The sequence below is a fragment of the Corvus kubaryi genome, unplaced genomic scaffold, assembly GCF_017639235.1.
Source record: "Corvus kubaryi isolate FWS band 111438036 unplaced genomic scaffold, C.kubaryi_AGA036_p1.0 69, whole genome shotgun sequence".
Classification (NCBI taxonomy): domain Eukaryota; kingdom Metazoa; phylum Chordata; class Aves; order Passeriformes; family Corvidae; genus Corvus; species Corvus kubaryi.
Window position 1 is genome coordinate 8,471,330 of NW_024582057.1, and position 16,385 is coordinate 8,487,714.

The 16,385-nt window shown below is 42.8% G+C and overlaps 1 protein-coding gene across 2 annotated transcripts in view; it reads left to right on the forward strand.

Annotated features, from left to right (window-relative positions):
• The window catches only part of DUSP22 (dual specificity phosphatase 22), a 43,466-nt gene extending 37,321 nt beyond the window's left edge, over positions 1-6,145 (forward strand). For both annotated transcript variants that reach the window (XM_042049042.1, XM_042049041.1), the window contains exon 7: positions 2,325-6,145. In XM_042049042.1, the coding sequence (XP_041904976.1) occupies positions 2,325-2,510 (186 nt within the window). In that variant the 3' untranslated portion in view covers positions 2,511-6,145. The remainder of the gene's footprint in view (positions 1-2,324) is intronic.
• The last annotated feature ends 10,240 nt before the right edge of the window (positions 6,146-16,385 follow it).

A 16,385-nucleotide genomic window follows, 5' to 3' on the forward strand; every position in this document is an offset into this window, starting at 1 on the left:
AGGGCAGCCTCAAATCTACCCCTTTTTTTTCTTGCTGGCCTTTGAAGGTTTTGTAGGACTAGGAGAATCAGTGGAAGAGTAGGACTGCCAAGGGGGTTTCATAAAACAAAAATTAATTTCTTACTCCAAAAAAACCCCATCCCACACAAAAGACCTGCTCCTTGTGGGTGATTGGTGACTTCCACTTATGTTACCAACCTGCTGTGGCTGTCCCCTCCATTTTCCATTGCTCAGCGTGTTGTTGTTGTGTGGGCTTGTGTGCCTATTGTGCTTATTAAAAATAACAACAACGGAGGCAAACCAAAGTCGGAAAGCAAAATACATGAGGCAAAGGATGTTGGTTTTTTTTATTCCATCCCTGTCATTCTGCTGCAAAAAGCTCAGAGTTTAGAAATTACCATTTGTTTTGCATGATGCAGTTAGCAACTGTAAATAATTGCGTTTTTTTAATATTTAACTGAATGTTTCCTGGATCGTTTGGAACTGGTGTAAATGGTAAAATAACTGATTTTTAAGAGACAAACGTCAGAGAGGGACTTTCCAGACTTGTCTCCTTCCTCCCTTACAGTCATTTCTACTCTAATTGATTTGGTCTAACAGCAATGACAATTAAGGCTATATGCAAATAGCCTGATAAAGACAGTAACGTCTCTCTTTTTTCATCCACCATGGACTGCGCATTCTGTCTTTATTCACTGAGGGGGAGGTAGTAGGTTGCAAAAAGAAGTATCCACCTGTATTCACTGGCTGGGCTGTAGTTTTTTACTGTCTCTTAAGAGCAACCACATCCTTAGCAGGTGTCTGTTTACACACCTGATTTCAGTGGAATGGTGCCATCTGCCAAGGGCGTGAACTTTTTCAGATTTCAGCAGCATTGGGTGTTTTGCTGTGCCACTAAAGGGTGGTGGTATCCTGTGGGCTCTCTGGAATGTTGTCCTTTAGATCTTGGTCTTATAGGATGAGGTTTAGTCACTAAGGTCACAACATAATTTGCACCTGTTCCAAACTTCCACATGGTAGTCTGAGGCTTCAGATTTGTCTCAGGACCTCTTTAAGGAATGGGAGGAAGTATCATGTTGAGGTCCTGCCTCCTTCCAGTGTCCTAGTTAATGATCCTTGTGGATCAAGCTGTTCATGAGCCCCAAACAGAACAAAGCTATGAAGGTTAAGGTTTGGACAATTAATATTATCCCCACTGGAACACAACAGTCTGTGTTTACTAGCTGCTTCTGCAGATAAGCTCTACAAAATTGAGGAATCGGACAGTTCCTCAGCTGGAATTGTCCTCAGCTGGACTCAAATTCTCCAACTGGCAAAGAAGTGATGGATTTGAGTGGATAGGAAAAGTGAACATGTGGAATTGCCACTCTTTCCTGTGAGACAGTGATAGCTGTTGGCAGGTCTAAATCAAGGAAAAGGAGTGGGGGGGTTTATACAATATGTACTTATGGAGCTTGTTGGCATACAGATATTTTGTGGTCAGAAGTTGTGGGTTTAAAATGTGATCTCATGACAAAAGAATTACTTTGTGTTATCAAACACAAAGATATTGCCTCAGCCTCTGAAAGCACCTGAGCTGAAAATTGCTGCAAGCTGAAGAAATGGCCAGGGAAAAGGTCTCACCATTATTGCCCTGCCATTGCTTGATTCTTTCCTCGTCATTTACATCTGGTTACTCTTAAAGCAGGATACAGAACTGGGCTGACCATCAGCTGGGCCTGGTACATCTGTTACCATGTACTTTTATTCAGTCATTCACATCAGTAACATATGGGGTCCTATTCTATAGCTTGTATTAAACTCCAGGACTACTTCTTCCTAGAAGACACCTATTAGGGTATCCACACTACATTTTTTACTACTGGTGTTTGTGGGCTCAAGAAAAAAAACCTGAAAGAGTGGTTCACTTTCTGATCTTCAATCTTCTTGCAGCCTGTTGTGACTTGGGCAAGTTGGCTGGTCATACTGGCTTCCATGCTAATTCCTCTTGCTGTTTGTGTATGCAGCAGGAACAGGGAGATTTTAAGTCCAGGATGTCCTTTCCCAGCAGGTGTTCCTTACTCTGTATTACTCCAGTCAGCCAAGCTGTTCCACAGAAGTGTCATTTCAGGAGATGTTAGGGGTCTCAGTGATTTCAAATATGTGTTCCTGTGCTGTGCATTCTGTGCTGATATTGAAGGACATGCAATATTTGGAGTGCTTTTCTTAAACTGTGTATGATCCTAAAGGCTGTTGAAATTTTGTAGGATGGGAAGAAGAATTACTTCTCCATCAATTTCATGTTACAGTTCATCATTTTGTACATGTATTTTCAATTTCTGCAGTTTAGGCAGTGGCTGAAAGAAGAATATGGGGAAAACTCTTCTCAGGATCTGCAAGAAGCCAAAAATCTTCTGAGCAAATACAAAGAGCAGGCAGAGTTGCATCAGACTACTGGAGGAAGGCAGTGGAATAACAACTTCTCATCTGTGCCATCTCTCTCATACAGCAACTACACAACAGAGACCTAATTGCAAGAGGTCGACTTTTTTTCTTTCTACTTTTGCAAAACATCTTGCCATGTTTTCCATCCCATCTTCAAGACTTTCAGCAGTTAACCATGCAAACTGTTGATTTATAGAAAGCTTCTTGATGACATGATGTGTGTGTGTGTATGAATGTGTTTCACACAGTTTTGTAATTTGGGCAGGATCAAGCTCTGTTTATGCCCAGAGACAGGATCCAGTTACTGTGGCTGAGGCAGTTTGTCTGTCAGCCACAGCTCTATCCCCTTCTGCCCACATTGCCTGGCATTTGCTGTGAGGTTAGCTCAACTCCTCTTGTTGTAGGCTAGCAAAGGGCTTGGAGAGATGAAGTCTGGTGATTCAAGCTGTGGCAGTTTGGCATCTCTGCACTATTAGTGTGGCAAAGGTGTTACTGCACCTGAAGAAGGAAACTCAAGTCTGTGTCTCTGCTGCTCCTGTTCACAGTCCTTTGGCAAGTAATAGTGTGGAGGTGGGTGTGAACTTGAACTCTAGGCTGAAAGCTGGAGCAGGTGAGACAGGGGCACAAGTACCTTTCCCCCAGCAGTAGCATTTAGGAGAGAAGTGGGACAGACAGCTCTGAGTAATAACACCTTCAACCGCCACAGCTGTCTTTGCTTCAGTGCCCGTGAGACAGAGCTGTCGGCAGAGCTGCCGGCAGAGCTGCCACAGACCAAGAGCAGCCAGGCTGTTACCACAGCTCAGCTGATGTGCAGTGATTTAAGCCGTGGTCCCTTGACTGTGCATCTGGTCTCCCAACGTAAGCTTTTCTGGAGAACAGTTTATCAGGTCTCCAGTGCCGCTGAACTTCATTCCCCATGGAACACGTGCCTCTTCAGCACACGCCCCTGCGCACATGATAACGCGTCTCCAAAGAGTGGGCTCGGTGTGAGTGCGAGCACCTGTTTCTTTGCTTGTGCTGTGGTTTGCTCTTTGACTTCAGCTACCTCAAAAATGCTGTTCTTGTCATTGTGGTTGTAAATGCAACCTTGAAAATTGCCTTGTGTAATCTTAATCTAATACTGAGTGAAGTAAGTGGGTGCGAGTGTGTGCGAGAGTGTGCGTGTGCATGTATATTTCACAGATGTCTGTATTTGAAAAGTTTATTGTTTTCTTTTAAAATTGCCCATATTTCTCACTGGTTTAAAGACTGAGTTGTTGGAATTCAACTTTCCTGCTGTGTAAACACCACTATATATTTTGCTGTGATCAGATTTGTAGGAATGCATTTGTACAATATATTTTAAACTAGGTTGAAACTAGGGGCCACACTCTGCTCTTGGTAACGTTGTGTGTTTCTGGAATGGAGCCATTGCTGGACTCAAGTGGCTTGTAAGAGTGTAACTTCAAACATGTCAGTAGGGGTGCTGGGCACTGTATTGATTGCTGATGGTGTAATGTGGGGTGGCACTGATGCCAAGATCATGATTTTTTGTCTTTGACTTGGAAGGCCCACTTTTCTTGAAGATTCTAGAAACTAAACAATACCACCCAAACAGCCAAGATAGAAAACTAAAACCAAACCTTTCATTTGTTCAAATGTGGTGTATATCATGCTAAAAGCTGAGCACTGAGTGAGAAGCAATCAGCATACTAAATAGACTATTGTGTCTCTTTCAATTTCTTCGGTACTCTGGCCTCCCATATTCCTTCACAAGATTCCTCTACATGTGATTTCCTGCTTGCAGGTGGCAGTGAATTCTCTGGATGGGAGCAAGGCTTTTGGGTCAAGTAAACTCTGGCTGTTAAATATCTGTTGTTAAGTATTTAAAAAAAAATATGCTATGGCTCGTGAAATATGGGTCATGCATATCAATAATTACTTAAAAGGAAAAAAAGGGAATGGGGTGGAACTGACCTGTCATTTCATCTGAGGTCAAGCCTGCATCAGAGTTCTCATTGCACTAAGTGCTTTAAGTGTACTGAGCACGATGAGAGCGGGATAATCATATCTTTGTTGCAGTAAGGGATGTTGTGATTTGGGAGAAGTGCTGGAATTGACCTTTTCTAGCTTGCAGCTAAATGAATCACTGCCTATTTGGTACATCCAGCAGCTGCTCTGTGATTGCCTGGTAAGAGAGGTATTTAGCTGTTCCTGAAGATGTTGATCTGCAAATAATTGTCTGCTTAACAATTCCAGCCCAGCAGTGTCCACATTGGCAGTCCCTTCTGTGCTTTGAGGGTAGATGTGATAATTGGAAAATGTTTTCCTCGGTAACAGGGTCTGACACACGTTCAGGATGCGGGTCCATTTGTTCAACCCTCTACTCACAACAGGATACGTAGGGCAGCGTCAGCCCATCCCCAGAGGGCAGCTTTGTCAGGAGTATTCTGCCTATGGTCTTGCAGGTATCCAGCCAGACCGTCCTGTAGCTGGCTGCCGACACTGTGTATCCTGTAACACTCCTGGCACTCTTGTCCTTGCAATAGTAACCCTGTGAGTGCTGGTAAGTTGGCAGTTCTTTTTACTGTTCTGACACGTGCAAGGCAGAATGGGAGATACCTGTTAACGTTCATGTGTCCAAGATTAATCTGCACTGCTTTTTTAAAATAGTTTGGTTATCTCCAAAGAGTCAGTCCCACAAGCAGGATTTTTTTGACCTGAATTTGGCTTTAGGGCCATATAGCCACATCAGTGTGCGTTATGCTGCAGCTCGGAAGCAGATACAGGGTAAGCTGGGAAGACGGAGGGAGTGCCATACTGTCAGTGAGTGGAAGTGCTTCTCTCTTTTTGAAAGGCAGAAGAGGTATCTTCTGTAGTCTCTCCTCCTTGTGTAGTGGTCTGTGTGTCCTGTATACTGCAGGTAAGAGCAGTATAAGAGCAACAGCTGTCTAAGAAAACTTGAATCGGGTTTGTCCATGTAGAGGGCAGAATGGTGGTTGACTCCCTAATTACCATGGGTGCAGGAGAGACAGCTACAGTTCTCACCTTTTGCCTTTTAGAGAGCAAGAGGAGCTAATGCAGACTGAGAATGTGACATGATTTGTCTTCCAACCAGCCTTTCAGTGGCAATTTGTAGGACTTTCCAGCTATCTGGAACATGACTAGATCCAATTCATCTCTTAGTAGTTGGCCTTTGTAGTGTAGATGATACATTCAGTTGTTTTGTTTCTGTACTTCAAAACACCGTCCTCATTTTGATGTTCACTGGAAAATGTATAAAGTTTATAACACCTTATTGGATATCCAGATTTGAAATGTATAATCGATTTTTTTTTGGGCTACACTTGATATCCATGTGTGATTATAAGCAAATGTCTAGTGTTATAGAATGTAGGTAATGGGTAAATGTATTAATAGTATTTATTACTCTGTTTTTTAACCTGGAAAAAGTTGCTTCCTTACATTTTGTGGTTGAGTGGGAAGATACGGCAAATCATATCTGTTTTTTAAAAAGAATAATAACTTTGTTTGCTATAATGGCCACCACCTATAAAGATGTCAGTGAAAAATTATATCAATTACTTCCACAAGTTTAAACACTCTAAATCTGGTAAGCTTCTTGATTCTCTGTCTTCCTCTTCCTGGGCATCTTAGCGAAGCCTTGATTGCTTTTTCCAAATGTTTGTATTTAATACGTTCTACAATTTTTTTATAAATAAAATTAAATGTTAACACCTGATCTGCTTTTGTATTTCTTGAAAATCAGTAATAGTGTCCAGAAGGCTTCTACTCACTGTTTGTATCCCTGCAGGTACAGTAAGAGTGCAAGACTAAGTCATTTTGGTATTTAGATTACTGCACACAGACTTCTTGAAACTTCCCCTCTCTTCACTGAGTTCTTCCAGGTCAGTTCAAGAATCTTCAGCACAAGCATGTCTTGATAGTCTCCCAAGAGGATCTTGCATGTTGCTGTCTTATTTATTGTTGCTGGCCCATCATTGCAACAGGGTGTGTGGTGAATCCAATGTTTTTATTATATTGAAATACCTTCTTTTCCATAGCACACTGATTTAGGGCTTAATCAGCTGTAAAACTTACGTGGTTTTCAGGCTGCCAGTGCTCAAGGCTCTCAGTAGTGGTCTGTCAGAGGAAGCTGATGTAAGTGGCAGGTAATTTTCAGGGGAAAACATTAAAAAACTTAGTGTAAGGGAGGAACTGCCCCATTCAAATTCCCACAGATAACACACTGAATTTCTGGTTTGACACTACCTCTGCTAAGAGGGTATTTCTGACATTTGGGCAATTGGAAAAAAAGCACCAAACCCACACCAAAAAGCCCACCAACCTGAAAGTGTAATCAGTCAGATTACAGCCAGATCTCATGGTGACTTCAGTCATTGCTGAAAGCTGAAGTGTTTTTGCAGTGGGACTCCCTTATCATGAAGGCAGAATTACATGCTCAGGCACAGTGAGTTTTGAGTCTTCTTTTTTCCCTCTCCTTCCTCTCCTAGTACTTGTTATTTTATATATTACTGGGAATGTGTGGATGGTGATTCCTAAGGAATCTTGAGCATTTAACTAATCAGTAATATCCTCCACTAGAATAAAGCAGTTGTGTCTGTAGATAGCTCTGGAAGTGATAGATGCACGTTGTTCATAATACATTTCATAATACACAATACATTATTCATCTTCAGTGTAATTGGGATGGCTCGGATTTTATTAATGTGTGTTTCAGTCCTCTTTGTGAAGAGACTTTGAATTCAGTACAACCTGCTATGTGACACTTGAATTAGTAGTGTGATTACCTTCTCTCTCCCATCTGTTATCCATAGCAATGTCTTAGGTATATGTGCTACAGCACTGATGAGAGAGAAAACATGCTTGAAGTATAATCCCTCCTGATCTGGGAAAACCTCCTAAGTTTTAGAGGAGGCTTCTCCTATGCCTAAAGGAAAACAGCAGTTTCCAAATGAAAAATGCTCGACTGCTTTGTCTTCCTTTTGACCACTTAGTACTTTTCAAGGGTAATTTTTATCCAAATTGCATGCAAAAATCGTGCTGGAGCCGTGGTGCCCTATTGCTGTTCCTGACTGTGTATCTCGTTCCCTCTGGTGTTACATGTAACTGTTGTGAGTTCTGGAAAGTGGCAGTTTTGATCTGATTCCTGGAGTCCTGTCCCACCGTGCAGTCAGCTGAAGGAACTAGAGGGCAAACCTGCATGTCCTTAGATGTGCTGATAACCTGGTAAGGAGTTTTGGCTTTGCCCGCAAATTATGAGAGTCCTTCCACCTCCTCAAGAAGATTGCATTGGCAGAGGGAAAATGATGATGGTCTGTAGAAAATATAGACAGCATGAGGGAGATGATGTTGCACTGTGCAGTGTTTCTGTAGATACCCCTGGAGACACAAGGCATGTGACAGAAACAGCTAATTTCACACTTTGTTCCCAGCAGAGCTTTAAATGTGGGTTTTGTTTTCCATGTGGCCCAGCTCCTGTGCTTAACTATTTCATTGCTACATTTAGCTACTCTGTCCAATATTATTATTCTGCCCTCAGCCAAGGAACAAATTCTTCTTTATATGTTTGAATGTATGCTTTGCTCTAGTGAATTATGCCAACTCCAGTTTACCAAAACTGAGTAGCTTGTGAGTAGCAAGGTGACTTCCCGTAGTTTCCATGTAGTGTAAATATTAGGAGTGGGCATTAATGAAGTGTGAGCAAGAGGTGTCTTTTTGCCATTGAGTAGCTGCATAGCTCAGTCCTTGGAGGAGACTTGGTTCTGCTCGTGTGAGCCAGACGCATCTGCAGTAAACTGGGACTAAAACTCACTTGCAAGCAGCCTCAAAAAGTGGGATTTTCAGCCAGACCTGAGCCCAGTTTCCATTTTAGTTGAGACAATTACGAATGTGCAGGTTTGTACCCTCCATTATTTACTGAATTATGAGTAGAGAGATCGGAACCAAGATGTCAAAGCTACTTGAAGTGTGAAGTGTTTTTCGGTTGTTTGCTCAATTGGTCATTATTCATACAGGCATTGGCAAAGCAGTGTTAGACCTGGGAGGAGGCATTTACAAATGGACCCTTTGAAAGTGAGTTCTGATTCTCCTCCTTCCCTTCTTTCTCTGAAAGCAAGTGAGTTTTTATTTAATTTGTCAGCAGATAATACAGCAAATGGGATTTTTGATACAATTTATTGCATTTCTTCCCCTCCTCCCATTTTTTTACCTTTCTTTTCTGTGTGTGGGTTTGTTTGGTTTTTTTGTTTGGTTGGTTGGTTTGTTTTTTTTTAAATAACTAGTTTTGTCCCTTGAGTCAGGGTGAGTGCCAGTGTGTGGCTTGCAAACATATTTGTTTCCTGTAAGTATGTATTTATATTAAAAAATGCTCATGTTATAAGGTTGCTGATTTAATTAATTGTATTAACAAGTACACTTTGGCTGTCTGTGTATCTGTCCTGTTATGGTTGGGTGTTTTTTTCCCAAGCCTGATGTGCCTTCTGTTGGATGTTGTCATCTTCTGTGGCCTTCTGGCTCTTTTACAGCACTGGGTGCTTTGGATAAGTAACACTGATCCATGACAGTGTTGAGCCTAGCATTTAAAAAATTGAAAAGGGATATTTTATTTCTGATTTGTATGCCAAAAAGCAATGTTCATTGGTGGACCAGCATCCTGTGCAGGTTACTGATGGCAAACATTTTATTTGATTCTCTCCCTTCTGTTTTAAGGCAAGATGCAGGGAAAAACTGTCCTGTGTTGAGAGGAAGTATATGTTGAAGGTGTCAGAGTTACAGCTGTGTACATGCATGCTCACTGTGTATTTTTCCAAGGATTGCATTTTGGAAGCCTTTGCAAGTTAAGTCTGCAGCAGGTGACTTTCCCAGCAAAACAGCTTATTAAATCCCTCAATGTCTCAAAAGAAGGAAAGAAAGGAGAAAAACAAACAAGGAATTAATATTTTTGCACATGTTGGAGGCCATGCAAGTGTACCTCTCTCATTTCTCAGCTGGGTAAGGCTGTATGAAGTTAACCATCAGTAATAAGTTTGGAGGGTGAATGGGAAAAGGTATAACCACCAGTGGATATTAATGTAATACAGTAATTCATTGGAAATGCACTCTAGACTCTGCTGTCACTGAAAGAATCTTAAATACTTTACAATATTTTCTTTTCTTTTAGAGTTGACCTTCATTCCCCTGGGTTAGTCACCTTACATCAATGTTTCCCTTGGGAGATCTCACATATTTCTAGCTGGCTTTTTCTCCATTAGAATTATACCTTCCTGATAATGCATGACTTGCATAAATGGCATACAAAGGGTTGCAAGAGCATCAGTGTTGCAGTAAGACGGGCTAGGAATTTCCATTGTCCTTTTTGAAACAAAGGACTTGTGGTTTTGACTTACCAAGAAGGCGTACTGAGTCAGTCACCTTTGTCCAATCCATGAAATGCTGGACTGAGAAGCATTTGGGATTGTTACCAAATCTCCTACAATCTGCTGTGTGACTATGCAAGTTGTTTCAGTCTCGTTTGCTTCATTTCCCCAGTAAAATGGGGAAGCAGTTACGACTTTCCCTGGTACAGCTTTGAGATGCCCCCAGTGAAAAGCACTGCCTCAGTGTTGGTTGTGTGTTGTCAGATGAGGTATCTGCCCTCCATCTCAGGGGTGTTAAAATATGTTCGTAACACAGAGATCCTGAGGCAGGGCAAGAGGCTGTGGGGGTGTCAACACCTTCATCCCACCTGCATATGAAGCACTCCACAGGTGGTGGTCGGATGAAGATGGGAGTAAATTCAAGATCTTACTGCCTCAGGAACCGTTTGCTGTATTCAACATGAATTATAAAGTGCAGATGTCATAATTTCTATATGGAAAAAAAATTGAGTGAAGAGAAAGAGGCCCAGAGCAATTCTTTTTGTGACTGCCCTTGATGAAATTCATCCCTCTGGTGTATCAGTTGAACATAAAATCTCAGGTAAAAATTAAATGGTTGGGATATGTAATGTGCTTGTGATTTGAAGAATGATGGGGGCAGCGGCGGGCAGCAGGCAGAGGAGGAATAGCATATGGCAAAAAATTAAAGCATTGGAATAGCTAACAGTAACATGGTTTGAGCTGCTGATGCATGTGCTGGTATGTTCCATGTACTCCTGGAAAAATCTGCAGGCTAAAAAAAAAGGGATTCTCCACAGTACTTTGGATATATGGCTATGGTGATAGAAAAAAAGTGTTGTCCTGATTTTCTTGTTCTGGAAAGAAAGTGCATATGGTGAATACATCTAATAAAAGCTGTTCTGGCAGATGAGAGCTGGAGGAAGAACAAAATTAGTGTCTCCTTGGCCAAGCTGCTGCTGCTACTTTTGGACTGCTTCATGGAAGACGTGAATTTGATTCATTTCCAAAGACAGCTTGGAAACTCCAGGCAGCAGAGGAAGGGACTCCCCCTTGATTTAGCTGTTTTTCTCTGAATTCATTGCTCTTGTGTGAAATGCCATCAGTGCCACCTCTCAGGTCATTTCTGAGGGAAGGTCAGTGTGTGGGGACTCAGATTGAGTGATCAGGGAGTGTCAGTGCCTTGAAACCCCTTGAACTTCATGAAGGGTTGGGGAATTTGCAGTGCCTGCTGTGGGCATCTCAGTTAAAAAAGAAAACCTTCAATTTCCAGCCACAGTAGATGCAAACTGTGTGTTGGAGAAGCCTCTGTCTTTCTACCAATGGCCAAAACCTCCTTGTCCTCTCCATGGTTGCCTACAGCACTAAGCTGGGTAATTAGGATTCTTTTAGTCCCTCCAGGCTTTCCTCCCTCCCTTCAAGACTGAATGGAGGCGGTTGCTGGACTCTGTGCTGATTACTTGTTAAAAAAGCCGAACAGTTTAATCCATTTTTAATCTGAAGCATGTATATTAGGGTGGTTAGAAACTAATAGATGATTTACCTAGCTGAAAATAACTCATGTGGGGACCCAGCCGTGGAAATAGCAGAGCTAAAAGTAGGGAGAGCATGGTTTGGTGAGTACTCTGAGAGTGATTTGCCAGCTCTGATGGGAAACAATAAAGGGGAGGAAGAGACAGTAATCGGTGAATCAATCTGCAAAGCTCATTTAAAAATACCTCCTTTTTTGTGGCTTTGGTTACAAGAATGCTTTGTGGGCTGTAGAAGAAAGGCATTAGTAGCTGTTTTAAACCAGCCATATTCTAATTTAGTATTTCATGAAGTACTGTGAACCTCTGTGCAAGAGAATTTCCGCCTGTGTGCTTGTTGGGGGAGAGGGAGGGCAGATGGGCAGTGGGTATTTTAAACAAGAGGTTGCAATTAAAGCAAGAAGGAGCCTTCTGTAAGTAGTGCTAGGCTGCAGCTGAGTACTTTCTCTGAGAAGGGATGGAGTGACACACTAGAAACCCCATTTCAATAGAGGACGCCGAGATGATGCCTGAAGGAAACTCGACAATGGAGTTGTGTGAAATGGCCATGTTCTCCTGGGAGAAGGTAATAAATAGGGCCGTGTCTCCATCACCTAGAGTGAAACCTGCACAGCAATGAGGGTTGCCAGCTGTGCATCCCAGCTGGCTCTGTGCTGCGACAAGGCATGCCCTGGCTTCCCAGAGGGCTGATGGGTGGGACAGGCCCACGCTGTGGTTTGCTGGCAAACTGCATGAGCTGTGCCCCAGGCAACTGGGAGCGGACTGTGCATTGGTGACACTGAGCTGGTTCAGTTTGGGAGAGGATTAGCATGACCACCTGAAGGGGAAGCTTTAAACATTGAGTGCAACCCTAAGATAAGCCTTTAATGCACATTTTCAGAAGTCAATTGTGCTTTTGGCAGTTTTGCTTTTTGGCCACCTTTCAAAGGAGGGTGATCAATATTCTTGGTCTGTCACATGTTGTTTGTTGCAGCTCTATGGAACAGCAGCTTCACATTTCAGGGATGACTTTTGCCAGGCCCTGCAGGTCCGCAGTCATTCCTGGAGCGGAGTCATAGCAGTCACAAATAGGAAGACCTCTGTTATGATATATCTTCCCTTCCACCTGTCAGTAATAACAAGATGTGGGAAGAGTTTATGAAGATTGCCTTATTTATTTATTTATTTAAACAAGGTTACTGATGGAGTGTAGCCCAAAGTTATTGTTTCAAAATATCTTCCAAAAAAGGTGGTGTATCCTGGCATCTGATAGTGGGAACAATAAACATGAGAGTAGTTTGAATTATGCAGGTATCTGCTGCGATCATCTTTAAGAGTAACACATAACATTTAATAGAAGAGAAAAGCTTGTAGTCATTGTATGACTTTGGGTTGTCATCAAATTTCTCTTTTTCCTACGGTCTTCTAGAGCTTTGCATCAGTGACTCTCAGTTTCTGTCACTGTTGGTGTGTTGGGCAGCCGTAGTGCACACTTGTTAAACCCCTGGAGGTGAACAGTCATACCAGATAAGCTGATCTTAAGGGGGTTTGTAGTGCTCTAGCTCAGTGAAGCTAAGAGAAAAGCATAACCATGTTTTTAGAGGAAAGCCAAGTCAGGCTTTGATTTTGCTCTGTTGGTTTCCTGCTGCTTTATCACGAGAGAAAAACTCTACAAGCAGACAGTGGCACTTGTGGGAGCTGGAAGGAAAAATTGGAGGAACTTTCAGGAACTGTGTAAGTTTCCTGAGAAAGACACACTGAGGGAGAGTAAAGGTTTTGTTCTGGAATTACTGAGAGGGCAAGAAAAGATGTCTAATATTGTTTGTAATCAGGAAGGTGAAAAGAAAAGGACACTTACTTGGAGAATTACATTGACTATTGTATCTCAGTGCACCAAAACCGCCCCCAGAACCCAACAATGAAAACATGACTAACCAAACTGATGGTTCTAGTCCAGAGTGAATACACAAACTGGCTGCCAGTGAGCTGCACTTGACAGGCCAGTGGTTAGAGCCCCATTCCAGAATTTCTTGTGTGGAGCAGGAACATGAGGAAGGAGCATAAATGCATCGGTAGAGAATATTGGGCCCAGCGCTGTTCAGTATCCTCATAAGTGATCTGAGTGATGGGATCAAGGATACCCTGATGAAATTTGGTGATGATACCAACCTGAGAGGGGAAGTGACACTTTGGAAGCGAGAGCTACCCTGCTGGATAGATTGGAAGAGCAAGTGAACAAGAACCTTATGAAGGACAAGTGTAGTATCTTGTACCTTGGAAAACATAATCCAGGACTGTATCACGGGTTGGGATCTACCCAGCTGAGGGGCAGCTCTGTGGAAAGGGACCTGGTGTCAGTCCTGGTGAACAAACAACTTGAGCAAAGGCTCAGAGAGGACTTTATCACCACATCCCAGTATTTATAGGGTGGCTACAAAAAAGATGGAGACCCCTTTTAACAAGGAGTCATATGGAAAAGATATGGGGTAATGGGTACATATTACTCTTGGGGAGATCACTATTGGTCACAAGAGGGAATCAACCACAGGAGTAATCTCCCCAGGGAAGTGGTGGATTCCCCAGCATTGGACACTTTTAAGATTCAGCTGGACAGGGTTCTAGGTCATCATGTCTAGACTGTGCTTTTGCCAAGAAAAGTTGGACCAGATGAGACTTCAAGCCCATTCCAAACTGATATTCTGTGATTCCATGGTAAGATTTAGGACTTGCAGACTTAGGCTACATGAGCCCGTGCTGACTTCTGATATTCTGAGCAGGTCCACTTGGTACTGATATTTTATATTTTGAACTCCTGCCTATGCAGAGAACTGAAAGGACCTGACAACCTCTGCTCCCTTAAGCTCTGAGGAGCTTCATGGAAGTGCACTAAGCTGAACAGTTTTTCTCAGTTCTGCAGGTATGACATCAGATCGTTTGTTTGTGCTCTTTAGTGGCACCAGCAATTATCCTCACCCCAAGGCAGTGGAGGCATCTATGACCTTCTTTGAATGGCCTCTGTGCTCTGGAAATGTGAGTTAATATTTTGAAGTGTAAATTTATAGACTGAGAGTTGCTAAAAGGATCCTATTTTATCTCTGGTGAGTGTAAAAGTTATGAGAACTCGATTCAAGAGAACCTTTGAGGGAAGAGGAAAGAATTGGTCTCAAGCAGAGCCCTTTTAATATGGATTCCCAAATGAGCCTTGGGCAGCAATAATGATGTTCTTGAGTTCCCTGAAGTGTCTCCAGACACTTCTTTTTTCCTAATGAGGACAGCCTGTCCTGCTGCTTCTCCAACACTATATGATATGTTCCTCATTTGCCTTATGAAAAATAAACACCAGTCCTTGGAGCTTTCCCAGACTCTACTAGAGAGGACTTTATCTGACTGCCTGATGTGGAAGCACACACCTATCCCAAACATGGCATGACTGGACTACCTAGGCACTGCTCTCTGTCAGACATTACACATTAAACAGATACTGGTCTAGGTTTCAGGCTGGAGTTTAGATGGATTGGGAACAACACCACTGAAGCTGTGTCCTGGGACTGCTGTCAGTCATATGGTGCTGCCAGCACTGTGGAGACTTGGAAGTAACTGTGGCAGTAAAGTCCTCGCCCCAGAGATGTCTCAGAAACCCAATACATGTGCCATTTTATGTGGAGCATTTACTGTTACTCAAGAAGCTTTACTATGTCAGCAGGGAATTTTGTTTGCATCCCCTTAAATGCTGCTGTCTGTTCTTTTCAAAAAGTCTTTTAAAAAGTCATTGCCTCGCAGCTGTGGAGGGAAACCTCATAATTCACAGCTACTGGGGCAGTGTAGCAGCAGGCAGCCCCTTGCATTGGCAGGACTGGGGCTCTCTGTACATGTGCAACAGGCAGCTCCTGGCCTGGACACTTTGCTCCCAGTGAAGCCAGAGGGGGAACACCTTCCTAGTTCAGTGACAGTAGGATCTGACTTTTGGTGCTTTGAGTAGCAGTTTAAGGCCCCCAAATGGTCATTTCTTTCTTTTAAAATTTTTTTCCCCTTTCTCAAGGCAGCCAGCCTGCAGCACCAGTGTGGGAGAAAGGCTCATGTGGTACTAGAGAGATGTAACAGGATTTTGCCTTACATAGAGATGCAATGGGATTTCATCCTGCTTCTCATATCACCAATAAATTCTCCCATCTTCAAGGACTAAGTGAAAGAAAAGGGTTAGAGAAACTTTAAAACAATGAAGCACATTTGACAATATGCTTCTTATAGCAGCCACTGGCAGTGACTTGTGTCCTTCTGAACAGTAAGACCTGGGGAGCACTGCAAGAGGATTCTCAAGGACTTTGTAAGGCTGGTAGGTCTGAATATCCAGAGGTGCTAAGGAGGGATGAACTGTCCCATGATGGGCCAGAGATGCTGCAATAAAACCAGTGGCAAGGTATTCATGCCATCTTGCTGGGACCAGTAGCCCATGGTGCCTTCCCGCTCAGTCACAGCCAAAATTGCATTTGCTATTAACAAATACAACAGACAGCTGGGTTTTTTAAGGGCCAGTGTATTTATTGACCCAATCCACAGCAAAAGGAAAAAAAAGAATAATTATGTAACAAAATGAGTAATGCTGAGTGGGTGAGGGAATTTCTTGGTGTTTTCTAGCATGCAGCTACCTTGAGCAGAAGTGTGTGTGGCTAAGCTTGCATCACTGACAAAGTGAAAAAAATTATTTTGCTTCAAAAGGGAAGCATTCCCCCATGCTAGTAAGTCACCCTTCAGAGCATCCTTCCTGTTCATGCCAACCATGAGTAGCCATGCATGCAAAGATCTCTTCTTCTTTCACCACTAGAAAAGAGCAACCTGGTACAAAAGTCAATGAAAGAGGCCATCCAGGCTGCATCAGCTGTCAACAGTCGCTGCAGCTGTTCAGTCCTCAGAAGGCACCGTGGGCCTGCATCAACTGTCAGGCAAACTTAGGAGAATATTCAGAATTTTCCTGAGATAAAGTGAAATGAAGCCATGCAGGCAGTGTGTCTAAAAAGGGGAGTATATCCCATGTCACTGGAAGGAAAGCAGCAGTTCACTGCCATTGAAAACTTCCCCC